This window comes from Vitis riparia, chromosome 10, assembly GCF_004353265.1.
Source record: "Vitis riparia cultivar Riparia Gloire de Montpellier isolate 1030 chromosome 10, EGFV_Vit.rip_1.0, whole genome shotgun sequence".
In the NCBI taxonomy this organism is placed as follows: domain Eukaryota; kingdom Viridiplantae; phylum Streptophyta; class Magnoliopsida; order Vitales; family Vitaceae; genus Vitis; species Vitis riparia.
This window is the reverse complement of record NC_048440.1, coordinates 5,816,866-5,830,967: the sequence shown is the minus strand read 5'-3', so window position 1 is coordinate 5,830,967 and position 14,102 is coordinate 5,816,866. Positions and strand designations below refer to the sequence as shown.

General features: G+C 29.7%; 1 protein-coding gene across 2 annotated transcripts; it reads left to right on the top strand.

Moving 5' to 3' along the window:
• Positions 1-13,061: 13,061 nt before the first annotated feature.
• On the top strand, positions 13,062-13,855 carry LOC117924359. 2 transcript variants are annotated; one of them, XR_004652758.1, is made up of 4 exons: positions 13,062-13,205; positions 13,297-13,484; positions 13,644-13,736; positions 13,820-13,855. XR_004652758.1 is itself a non-coding variant. In XM_034842974.1 (3 exons), exons 1-3 carry the CDS (start codon positions 13,104-13,106, stop codon positions 13,684-13,686), a joined length of 333 nt encoding a protein of 110 aa, XP_034698865.1. In that variant the 5' UTR covers positions 13,062-13,103; the 3' UTR covers positions 13,687-13,737. The 2 variants fall into 2 exon arrangements, 1 of the variants encoding a protein (XP_034698865.1); XM_034842974.1 differs by lacking the exon at positions 13,820-13,855 and having other exon boundaries at positions 13,644-13,737.
• The last annotated feature ends 247 nt before the right edge of the window (positions 13,856-14,102 follow it).

The following is a 14,102-nucleotide window of genomic DNA, read 5'->3' as shown; positions in this document are numbered from 1 at the left end:
ATTAATAGCCAACTTAATCAGTTTTTTTTGTTTGAATAGGACAAACACACACATACACCCACACAGTAACATATACACATGCAGATAGACCATAAAAAAAAAGGAACCTACTCAGATGGTGCTCGGCAGCAACCAGCCTCAATGGGGGTTAATTTTGCAATCTTATATTGCTTAAGATTCTGCATGGAATGAGTGAATACACAATAATTGGAGTAAAAGAAAACAACTGGGCGGTCACAGCTTCTAGTTGAAAAGTGGACCTTATATTTTTTTAACAGGTTATTGCAATCTTCAAATTTCACGAGACAACTTTTCAAGTGTTTCCAATTACGTGTACTGTACCGTTGAAATTAAAGAGTAAAATTGAGTACTCTAGAGTTGATACTTTGATAATGATACTCTATAATGCTGATAAAAATGCGGTCACCTGTTTTAAAAACCATGAATTGTAATCTTGAAGCTGATACTCCTTGTACTTGGCCAGACAAAAATAGATTAACTACTGTTGTTATGCGATTACTAGCACACTCATGGAAAGAAGAAAAATAAGAGGAAGAGAAAGATGTTTTCCATTTTTTTTTCATAGTCTCTGACCTTTCACAAATAGATTAGGTTTTCAAACATGTTCCTTTCTCTTATGAGAGAGAGGGATGAGAGAGTGGGATTGTTAAATGTATTTTTCTTCTTTTACTCCTCACTATAGCTCAAATTGAGAGGTCAAGGAGTGAATTGATAAAGCAGACATATTCTTTAACCTAAAATGAAAATGAGACATGATAAGATTGATGCTCTCAGATAGTACAAGTGCTTTTACCTCAAACCAGCTACATTATGACCAGATCCATTATGTGTTATAATGAATGTATAAGAGAAAAAGCACAATATCACATTATAATAATTAGATGGCAGTAACAAGATCAAATTATAATAATTCAATGACAGTTAGACGATCCATGATTGGGAGCTGTGTACACGTCCAAACCACAAATTCCTAATGCAAGTAGGGGTCAATCTCAAATCTCTAGTACACACTAGAAACTTTACCAAGAGTATGCTAGCACCTTATTATAACTATTTCTTACAACTTGCTCTAAAACACCAATTATGATGTATCTAGATAGTTTTTAAAGAGCTCTGGAAATGGGCATGCCTAAATTTACAAACCAAATGCAAAATAAGAACAGTTATATTATAAAGTATGAGTGATGATGAGAAAGTCTTATGGTCACATTCCTTCCACCAGTAGCCAGGATTTCGGAAAATTGCTCCCATCTTGCTCATGGTGTCTTCATACGTCTTCATGCTTGTCAATAATTATTTTTTCCAATTGTCGCCTGCAATTAAGAATAATGAGAATAAAAAAAAGGGAAAAGAAGGTGACAATGAGCTAAAAAGGAGTTCTTTAAAAAACAAACAAAAAATTGTAGATAATAATAGTGCAACCTGAATCTAATATGAACATCACAAGAAATAAACATAAAATAATAAAATAACAAGCAACAACTAAAAAAGAACATAAAATGTCAAACAAAATAGGTGCAATACTTGAAAGTTCCAACACGGGAATCACTACTTGCATTGATCTGGACCATAACCTTAGCCATTGTAATAAGGGCACCTTGATGAACAAAATCAACACCATATGATGTTAGAGGCTCTAGCAAAGGTATTACCTCGCTCAAGACAGTATTGACATAAGATATTTTGACTGCAATAGCAGCACCATATCGAATATGTGGGTTGTAGGACTCAGATAACAAGGAGACAATTCGAGGAGTCTACAATTGAACAACACCATGGGATCATGCAATTCATCATACAAAGAAAAAATTGACAGAATATCCAAATGACAATTTGAATAGAGAAGAGTAGGAAACATAAAAAAAATTTGGGAAGACATTTAAACCCTAACCTGCTCTAGTTCAGAGTATAGGACAAACCCAATTGCTAGAACAACAGTTCTTCTGACATCATCACTCACATCTAATACAACAAAGTGCAAAAGCTGGTGAATAGGTTTGTTGTTTGCTGTTTCTTGGTAGGCCAAGGCCAATGCATACATACCACCATAACGTAGTATAGGATCCTGATCCCTAGTCATCTGCTCAATTAATGTGTCAGCTTCTTCTTCTCTTCCATACACCGTAAGGGCTATTCTCAATGCATTACCCCTGTAACACAAAGCAACCATATAAACAAGAGGAGAAAATAAATAAAGCAAAGCACTAGTACAACACCCAAACAGCATAAAATTTTACCTAATAATCTTCCCATGATGTGTCTCATGTGCTTAAGCAAGCATCTCAATTGCCTTCTCACTTGTAGTACCAACCATTAGTAAACCGATATTGATGCCAGCCACTTCACCAGCAACAACATTGTCAGTATAGAGCACGCTTTTTATATCATCATAGATATCTTCATTAGCAGTCCTAAGAGCAACTCAACTAAGACCCAAGCCTACATCATGCTATAAAACCTGAACAAACAAAATATTTGACCAATTTAGATTCAGTATTGACTTGTAGATTGCTCTAAAAAGGCTAGAACTGTATTATACAAGTAAACACCTCAAATTGCTGCTACGCAAGCTATCACAAAGGAATTGCTTGAGTCCCTCTCCATGGTTGGCATGAATCAGACCAATAGTATAGAGGCCTCCACCTTCTAATTATGGATTGCCGCCACCACCAGGCCCACTTTGAGGCAAGTAAGGTGCCATCACACTACAAAAAAAATAGATTTTTAATGACGAATCTTTAGTCACGGCCACAAATATCGTGACCAAAGATGTTATTTTGTCACGGCTAGGGTAAGGCTGTGACTATATGTGTTAATCAAATTTGGGAAAAAAAAAACATGTTTAGTCACGGTGATTTTATCAACTGTCACCAAAAGGATTGATAAGAGGTATTTTAGTCACGGATTTATTTAAAACCATGACTATTTGTAAATTTATGGAGGGAAATTTTGGCTCCAATAACTTTAGTCACAGTTGTTTTATCATTCGTGACAAAAAGTGTAATGAAAGATGTTTTAGTCACAGGTTTTTGTGAAACTGTCACTAAATAGATATTTTGTGACTTTTAGTCACGCCATTGATTGACCGTGACTGTATGAGAACCTATAGTCACGAATTTCGCTTGACCGTGACCAAATGCATAGAGGTTTTTTTTTTTTTATATAAATAATATATATATATATATATATATATATATATCATAAATAGAAATTATCATTAATAGTAATAATAATAGTTCTTATTAATTATAAAAAGTTTAAAGTTATATTACTATTTTTTTTTTAAGTTAAGAAACAAATTAGTGTGTTACCTATTTTTCCTTAGTTAAAATTATTTAATTTCCTTGTTATGATTAATGTTTTAATAATTTCCTTGTTATGATTAATGTTTTAATAAGAAGCAAAATAAAGTTTAATATATTAGTTTAAAAATATGATGGTTCAATTTGATATTATTTGATAAAAAGTTTAATGCAAGTGAGTAAGCAAATTAAAAAACAATTTTGATTTTACATATGATAAATAATTCTTATTATATTTAAAGTATCAATAGTCATGATAACTAAATTTTACTATGAACAATTACTAGTAAAATTGTTTATAGTTTTATTTAATTTTCAATCATAAAATATTATTTAATCTTTATGATTTTTGCAATACAGAAACAATTTATAACTACAAAAATAACATTCTCTGTTTATGATTAAAAATAAAAGTTCTAAACTTCTATAATTCTTAAATTTGTAAAATTAACAAATTTATAAAGTTAAAATTCATGGAAAAAATTTCTTAAATGCACCATTCTCTGTTTATGTTTATTATATTTAGTACCAAATGGAAGTCTGAAATTTTGTTGTCTAAATGTATGATGAAATTAAGCTACAAGCATATGGGATAAGGTAGAAATTAATATCATCAAATATGAAAAAATGATACCATATGACAAAATAATAATAAATTGGTATAAGATATAAAGGAACACGTGACTGAAAATAATGAAGACAGAGTAGGAGTAGGATGCACATGTAACATTTCTTAGCACCTAAGGCCCACAAAAATACCAATAAATTATAGTTTTATTTGTGAAATATTTTTTATTTTTTTATTTTTTTTATAACCGTGGATGTCCGGGCTAGCTTAAGCGCACCCCGACTAATCCCACGGGGCCCTAAAGTTAACGATCGGGTAAACCTCCAGTGGCCCTGAGGGGACTCGAACTGGTTTAGTTGTGAAGTATTTTGACATTTTCATAAACAGTTATACAAAAAACAGTTTTTTAAAACATTTTTAAAAATTTGTTTGCCGATGTATTTTAAAATAAAAGTTGATTTAGAAACCTAAAATATTCTTAATATATATATTTTTTTATGTTTTTAAATATGTTTTAAAAAATAAATTTTATATGTTATATTTTATTTTTAATTATTCTTTGTGTTTATATAAAATTTTAAATTTTAAACTTGATAATTTTAAAACTTAAAAAACTTAATAAAAATTTTAAAATATCACTTTGAGTAAAACATTGAACTTTCAAAATTAATTTTAAATTTTAAATTTTAAATTTTAAAAATAATTGTAAATTTAAAATTTTAAAATAATTGTAAATTTTAAAAACGTGATAATTTTAAAACTTGAAAAACTTTTAAAATTAATAGTTCTGAACACAGAACAATAACAATAAAATTAAATTAATTTTTTTCTTTTTTGTGTGATTAAATACACATGTGATAATTATAAAATATTCAAGAGATATATTGGATAAAATAAAAAGACAAAGCAAAAAAAATCAAGACATCAAATTTTTTATAAAAAAAAAAACTCTACAGTGAAAAAAAAGCCATGAGACATTTTTTTCTAATTGAAAAATGTCTTTCTTTTAACCATGTGGGTATAACCCACGGCCACATCACTTTCCTAATTGAATATAAAGCCTTTCTTTCTCTCTCTTACCAACTAACCTACCCATTTTCTCTTCCTCTCCAAAACCCACGGCCATAAAACCCACAAAACCTACCCACAACCCCCATTGCATGGAGGAAGCTATTGCCGAAAAAAGCTTATGGAAGCCATGCCGAAGAAGCCCCATGGAAGCTATAGTCGGTAAAGCCGAAGCCACCTCCAAGAAACTCCTGTGAAAATCATTTCTCTCTAGGTTTTGGTGAGTTTTGGGAATTTATTTATTTTTGGGTTTTGTTAGTTGGTATTTTGGAAATGTTTGTGATTAGGTTTGAGATTCCATTGTTATTAGGTTTATTTCCATTGTTATTGGGTTTATTTTCATTGTTATAAGGTTTTGGTGCTTTTGGAAAAATAGAAAATGATATATGTTATGAGTGTTTGAAATGTTTTTATACATTAAATTCTATTAGAGTAATTCATTGTTCTTAGAATAATTAAATTTGAAATTCATAATATAATTAAATTTCTCTCTGATTTAACACTACAAAAACCACACTTAATAGCTTCCCTAATTTGATACCCAAATAATATTTCCCAGCAATCGATTGGGCATGGTTTACTTCTTAATTTCCCTAATTTGGTACCCCTGCTGCCGCATGTAGTGGAAGTTCTTGTTGCTGTATTTATGATTCTTTTTTTCTTCATAACTTGGAATTCTTAGTAGCTATGACCATGAACAATAATGATAAGAAAGGTTTGTGTTAGGTTTCTCATGACACACAACTTCTTAAGCCTAAGGGTTGAGGGCTGAGGGCTAAGAGAGAGGCGGAGTAGGGCTTCCAGATGATGTAAACATCTAAGTTTTTTGTTTGTGTAAAAAGCTCATGGAGATTACTACTTAAATATAAAATTTGTTTGTGTATCTCTATTCTCTACGGTATATCCTATATTTCTTAAATATAAAATTAATATCTATCCCAAATTACTACTTAAATCTTTTTATGGTATACTCAAGAAAGGAAAGATATAAATAAGATTAATATTAATTGGAATTAAATTAGGATTACTATTGACTTAGTAATTGAAAATTTTTTTTATTTATTTTTCTTTATTCCTATAACCATAAAACATTCATTTTTATCTCATTACCATCTTATATTATTTAAATATAAAACTAATATCTTTATCATATATTATTTAAATGCAAAATTAATTAAATATAAAATTATATTCTATAATATTTAAATATAAAATTAATATATAGATACACCTCATGACTGGATGTATCCCAAAGTAAGACTTTCTACCCATGTATTTATTTACTACTTAAATCCTTTTATGGTATATTCAAGAAAGGAAAGATATAAATAAGATTAATATATTAATTGGAATTAAATTAGGATTACTATTGATTAAGTAATTGAAATCTTTTTTATTTTATTTTTCTTTATTCCTATAACCATAAAAACCTTCATTTTTATCTCATTACCATCTTATATTATTTAAATACAAAATTAATTAAATATCAAATTATATTCTATAATATTTAAATATAAAATTAATATATAGGTACACCTCATGACTGGATGTATCCCAAAGTAAGACTTTCTACCCATGTATTTATTTACTACTTAAATCTTTTTATGGTATATTCAAGAAAGGAAAGATATAAATAAGATTAATATTAATTGGAATTAAATTAGAATTACTATTGATTAAGTAATTGAAATATTTTTTATTTTATTTTTCTTTATTCCTATAACCATAAAACATTCATTTTTATCTCATTACCATCTTATATTATTTAAATGCAAAATTAATTAAATATAAAATTATACTCTATAATATTTAAATATAAAATTAATATATAGGTACACCTCATGACTGGATGTATACCAAAGTAAGACTTTCTACCCATGTATTTATTTATTTATATGAAATCGAGTTTTAATTTTTTTTTTTCCATTGTCTTTCTAAGTTTGCCATAGAAAGCTTTTGAGGGTGTATGGAAGTCTATGAAAATAATAGCTAGCAAAAAAATTGTTATGGTATATTAAATTTACTAAAACGAATTTGAATTGATTTTAGGTAATAAATGATTCAAATACCAAAGAAAGACTTCCTATACGTGATTTATTAAAATTTTGACCGAATACATTTAATTTTCATTGATTCCAAATTCCTTTAATATATACATATATATAATTTTTTTATTTTTATTTGGATAGAGTTTGAGTTGGCAATCAACCAGATCCCCATTCCACATGAGCTACACGTTACACCCACTAATGTTGAGTTGGATATAGGCCCTAAATCTGCATATATATTATAATATAAAATTCATGATATTTTAAGTAGATAAAAAAATAGAAAATATATATAAAAAATTATAATTTAAGAACTATTAATTATATTGTATGTACCTTCATGAAAAATAGATGGAGAAAATAATTTTTTTTTTTATCTTTGAATTCCCAAATATAATTTAAGAACTATTAATTAAACCATGCTTGACTTTAGTGAAATATTTACATTTTTAATTATTGTCAAAAGTAAAAAATAAAAAATAAAAATTTTAAAAGTGATACAAATAAAATTTATTATCAAATTCATATCTTTCTTTTTATGATTTAATTTATAAGTTGTGTTTTTTTTTTTATTTAAAATAAAGTAATTAGTTTTTAAAGTTTAAAGATAGTAAACTTATATTATATTTTTAATTAAATATACTCTCAAATAATATCCTACTTCTAAAACAACTTCTCAACAAAAACCATTTTTTATTATTATTAAAAAAAAAACAATATCAAACCTATTCTAGAAAAAGAATAGGAACATTTAGAAAATTTTTGTTTTGTACCCAAATTAGAAAATTATGAAATTTCCAAATACTTACAAGTTTGTGCATATTGAAAATTTGAAAATACTTATAACTTTGTACACTTTTCACAATTCGATTTTAAATCAAAATTATTGAAAAAAATAAAAGAGAATAATACCAAAATATAATCTTGATTCCTGAAATTACTTGGGGTGTAATAAAGGTTAGGATTTTTAGTTACAAATTTTAATTTTGTTCACACTTAGGATTATAATTTCTTGTTTGGTATTTTATTTAGACTAATTTTTTATACTGCATACTTGTTAGCCAATTATGAATTTTTAAGTATGTTTATTGTATTTTGTTTCATCTTATTCATACCTTACCCCTTCGTTACTTCATGATCTAAGATATGCATATGTTGTATCTATTGTGAGGCCTTATTTATGATTTTATATTTTATTATTGTTATATGTGAACTAACCTCGTTGATTTTATGCAATAGAAATATTAGTAATTCATTTCTATAAATTATCGAATGTGTTAGTCTCATTGTGTGTTTTTATCTATTTCTTTTCTAATATTATTTATCATTAATTTTATCATTTACTCATTTTCATTTTAGAAAACCCTAGAATTCCCGTTCAAGTATCCTTGCTTGACAAATGTCTCTTTTATCATATACTAAAAACATATAAGTTGTAGAATTGTGGATATGATTATTTATTGTGGTCATATTCAAGTTTTCAACCTATATGTTTTGTATATGATTGGTAGAATTGTCTGCAAATGATGCTTGAATTGTCCATTTGGACAGTTTGGAAATACATAATATCTATGAAATCGAACACCTATGCTTTAGCATATTGATAAGTTTTGACAGTGATTCCCCTTGTTCTCTGGGTGCATATTTGGAGAAGGTATGTTTATACCTTAGCCAATTCGTGTACTTGGAGAATTATGGGGAAATGCTACTGAAATTTTATCAAAATGAAACTAAGCATGTTAGTGATTGATTCATAGGGATTATGTATTTCTAAATGGGATAGGAACTACTACCAAATATAGGAATTTGAGACGATAAAAAACATATCACATTCATTATAAGTTGATATGAAGATTCATTGTTATGTGATTGAAGGGTTTAATTTGTGGAAGTACGAGAAAAATGGCAATAGATAAGAGTTGGATGCAGAAGTCAAGAATAAGTAGTGAATATCATAAAGGAGTTTTAGAGTTCTTAGACTTTGCCTTTAGCAATGCACCTGGAAAATAAATGCTCCCATGTCCTTGCATTCATTGCAATAATTGTCTTATGCAGAAGCGAGAAATCATGTATGACCATTTGTTGGACAATGGGATAGCTAAAAATTATGTGTGATGGTTGATGCATAGGGAATATGAGTTTTGCAAACCTACAAATACTAGCACTAATGAGTCTGTTATGCATGATGAGATGCAAGAAATGTTAAATGATGCATTTGGAATGCCAATGCCAAATGAGGAATCTGAAAGAAGTCCACATGCGCATGAGGAGTTTGAAAAACCAAATGAGGATGCAAACAAATTTTATAATTTGTTAAGAGAAGCAGAGTAGGAACTATATCCAGGGTGTAAAAAATTCACAAAGTTGTCTTTTATCATAAGATTATTTCATATGAAGTGTCTTAATGGTTGGAGCAATAAGTCCTTTACAATGTTGCTTGAATTGTTGAAGAATGAATTTCCTGAGGGTGAGACATTGCCAAGCAACTATTATGAAGCAAAAAAAATACTTCGTGACCTTGACTTCATTATATCAAGATTGATGCATGCCCCTTAGATTGCATGTTGTATTCAAAAGAGCATGCAAATGCAAATGAGTGTGTTGTTTGTGGTGTCTCTAGATGGGAATCAAGTGATGATCATTCTACAGATGAGTTCACTAATTCAGCAAAGAAAAAGAAAATTCCTGCTAAGGTCTTGCATTATTTTCCCTTAAAACCAAGGCTTCAAAGGTTATATATGTCATCTAAGATAGCTTCTCACATGAAATGGCATGTTGATGGTTGCATGGAAGGTGAGATGATGAGGCATCCAGTGGACTCTTTAGCTTGGAAAAACTTTGATAACGTACACCCTTCATTTGCACTAGAACCTCGAAATGTTAGGTTCGGTTTAGCAGGTGATGGGTTCAATCCTTTTGGGAATATGCCAATTTCATATAACTTACCACCTCGGATGTGTATGAAACAGACATTCTTCATGTTGTCACTACTTATTCATGGTCCAACTATACCTAGGAATGACATTGACATATACTTACGACCATTGATAGATGAGTTGAATGACTTAGGGGATGTTGGAGTTGAAACATATGATGCTTCAACAAAACAAAATTTTTGTATGCGTGCAGCTATATTATGGACCATCAATGATTTTCCTGCATATGCAAATCTTTTAAGTTGGAGTATTAAAGGGAAATTTGCTTGTCCTATTTGTAATAAGGATTGTTCTTCATTTCGATTACAAAATGGATGGAAATAGTGTTACATGGGTCATCGTTGATTTTTGCCAATTGATCATAGATTTCGACGTGATAAAAAGTCCTTTGATGGAAATGAAGAGCATAGAGCAGTACCTAAACAATTGTCTGGGGAAGATGTTTTACATCAATTAGATGGAATGGAACATATTACTTTAGGGAAGACATCAAAAAAATAAGATGTCAGCAAAAATAAAAAGAGAACATGTTGAACTTGAGCACAATTGGAAAAAAAAAAAAGCATTTTTTTCCATTGCCATATTGGAAAACCCTCATTTTGCTTCACAATTTGGATGTAATGCATATTGAAAAGAATATATGTGACAGTATAGTTGGCACCTTGTTGAGTATCGATGGTAAATCAAAGGATAACTTCAATAGTCGTCTTGACTTGCAAGCTATGGGTATCAGAGATCAATTTCACCCCATACAAAGAATGAATAGGGTTATATTGCCTGTTGCATGCTATTCACTAACTTCAAATGAAAAAAAGGAATTCTGTAAATTTTTGAAAGAAGTAAAGGTTCCAGATGGTTATGCTTCTAACAACTCTCGGTGTGTACAAGTGAATGAAAGAAAGATATTTGGGTTGAAGTCTCATGATTGTCATGTTCTCATGCAACAACTCCTTCCACTTGCAATTCGAGGAGTTCTACATAAGGATGTTTGTGCTGTTATAGTTGAACTATGTATTTCTTCAAACAGTTGTGTTCTAAAGTGTTAAAGATTGATCAATTAGAGCACCTTGAGAATGACATAATGGTCACACTTTGCAAATTATAAAGAATATTTCCTCCATCATTCTTTGATGTTATGGTGCATTTACCTATTCATCTTGCAAGTGAGGCAAAGGTCGCTGGACCAGTGCAATATCGATGGATGTATCCTATCGAGAGGTATGTTCTCATTCAATTAATCTTATGTATATTAGGTTTCATATAGTTCATGAAACAAATCTATCATGTTGTGAAATGATAGGTATTTACGTACATTAAAGTCTTATGTCTGTAATAAGAGTTGTCCAGAAAGTTCTATTGCAGAGGGGTACATAGCAGAAGAATGTACAACCTTTTGTTCAAGATATTTGCATGATGTTGAAATGAAGCATGACCGTGAAAAGAAATTATGTCATTGAAAATAACATAACAAATGGTGGAGGGTTAACCATTTTCAAATGCATGGGACGTACAATAGGAAAGTCAACATCTCGTGTTCTTAGCATAGAAGAATGGTCCCAAACACATTTATATGTGTTGACTAATTGTGAGGAAGTGACGTCATTTATTGAGTAAGACATTTATTTGAATAAAACTTTATACTAATTCTCATACAAAAATCTAATTTTGGTCTTTGTGAGCATTATAATTAATTTTTTCTTTTTTATCAGAGAGCATAAGCAATCTATAAGGGTTAAGCCTCGTATTCGTGCACGAGATGTAGATTTGATTCACACAAGAGAATTCATTAGTTGGTTTGAAGAACGTGTAAGTTCATTTACTACATAAATTGTTTTATTATCTAATACACATGTATGTATTAACATCTTATATTTGAATCTATAGATTATACAAATGCGACATGAAGGTCCAATTTCTGAACACATACTATCATTGTCTCGTGGACCAAGTACATCAGTTACATGTTATAAAGGATACATCATTAATGGGTTCAAATTTCACACAAGAGAGCGAGAAAAAGGAAAAAAAAACTCAGAATAGTGGAGTTGTTGTGACCGCAGAGGTATTAAGCTTTGCAAGTGCAAGAGATAAGAACCCAATTCCTGGTCATGTTTCTTACTATGGTGTGCTAACTAATGTAATTGAGTTACATTACCGAAATAGAGTTATTTTATTCAAGTGTGTGGTGGGATGTAATCAATAGTGGAAGGGGAATAAAAAAGGATGAATATGGGTTCACGTGTTTGAATTTTGAACGTACCATATACACAGATGAACCATTTGTGTTTGCATCTCAAGCAAAACAAGTCTTCTATGTTCAAAATTCAAATAAGGAAAATTGGCACACCGTTGTAGAGATACAAACTTGAGGGGTTTATGATATGAATCAGAAAGTATCTACTAATGATCCAGAGCCATATCAACAACTTATAACACTTCATAGTCAACGTGATGTGCATGAGTTGGTCGAGAATGATTTAATCAATTGGGATAGAAATGATATTGCAGGAGAAACTATCCAAACGGATGTTCTACTATCACGACAAGAAAACATTATTGAAAGAGATATTGAATTTATTCATGATGATGATATAGATTATGTGTAGCTAATAATATTGGAAAGTACATAAATATATACTTACCAGATATACAAATTGTAATTTATTTCATATTATTTATGTAACTTCTTTTGTATTACTTTTTCTAATTTACTTTATTATGTAGGAGATGTCACATCGAAGAGGAAGAGTACAAATAGTGTCTCCAGAAGATGAGTTGGACAATCTACAACAACTCTCAAACATACAACCTGCTGCAACTACTACTCCTAGTAGTCCTGATCCTTCCGATTCTTCAAATCCTTTTGTTGTTGGTATGATTAAGAAGATTATGTTTAACTTTACATATAATAAATTTACATGTGTTTAATTTCTTGAATGATAGGTTTTTAATGTTTAATTTTATATAAGATAAGTAAATTATGTTTCTTTTAATTTCATTATTACTCTTAATAGGTTCATCCTCTAGCAAAAAGAGGACACGTGGCCTAACGTGTAACTTAGATTTACTTAGTATGAAACCCAGGGAAAAAAAAACTACATGATTCAATACCAGATGGCAAGTTGTTTATGATGGAAAATGGGAAAGATTGTCAAGCTATATGGGAACATTGGTGCGATCTCAACACAATGTACCCATCCAAGTTCAAGATTGGAATCATGTTAGTGAAGATGTGAAGGAAAAGATTTGGGCCTTAGTATTGGTATGTGTTAGTTACTGTTCAATCTAAATTGTAATGTTATTGTTTAAAAATGATACCTCTTATTTATACATGACATTTTAATACAATACAGGAAAAATATGAACTAGAAGAAACATGTAAGAACTACATTCTTCAATGTTGTGGAAATTTGTTTAGAAGCTATAGAAGCAAAATGAAGGCCAAGTATTATAACCCTTATAATACAGATGAGGAGAGATTGTGTTATCAGATGATGATTGGAGGTGGCTCATCCACTTTTGGGGTACACCGGAGGCCAAGGTAAAGGTAATGATATTTTCTTGATAATGTATCTTATGATACTCATATTCACATAAAATGATATTTATTAGTTATATCTAACCTAATACTTCATGTATATAAATTTTATTATAATTCTATTATCTATATAGGTGACTTGCTATTTTTTAATTGATGTAGGATATCTCAGACAAAAACAAGGCAAATAGGGCAAAACAAGTGATAAAGCATACATCGGGATCAAAAAGTTATGCTCAAATTCGATATGAACAGGTTGAAAATTTATTATTAATATGATTTGTTTGTACACAAATAATTCATCATAAACAACTCAATTGTTTTACTTGTAAGAATAGACACAAAAGAAGGAGGATCGAAGTGAGCCCAATAGAATTGAAATGTTTGCCTTGACACACAAGAAAAGATGGGACACCTGTTGATGATCATTCTAAGGAGATTATGGTAATGAAATAAATAAATTTATATACTTGTATTTCAATCATAGCCACATACTAAATTATTTTAAAAGTCTAACAATTTTTTTTTTTATAATTCTTGGATCAATTTTAGCAATTACTATCCCAACCTGAGGGGACATCTTCTTCTACTTCCGCATCATCTGGAGCATCTACATCAGTA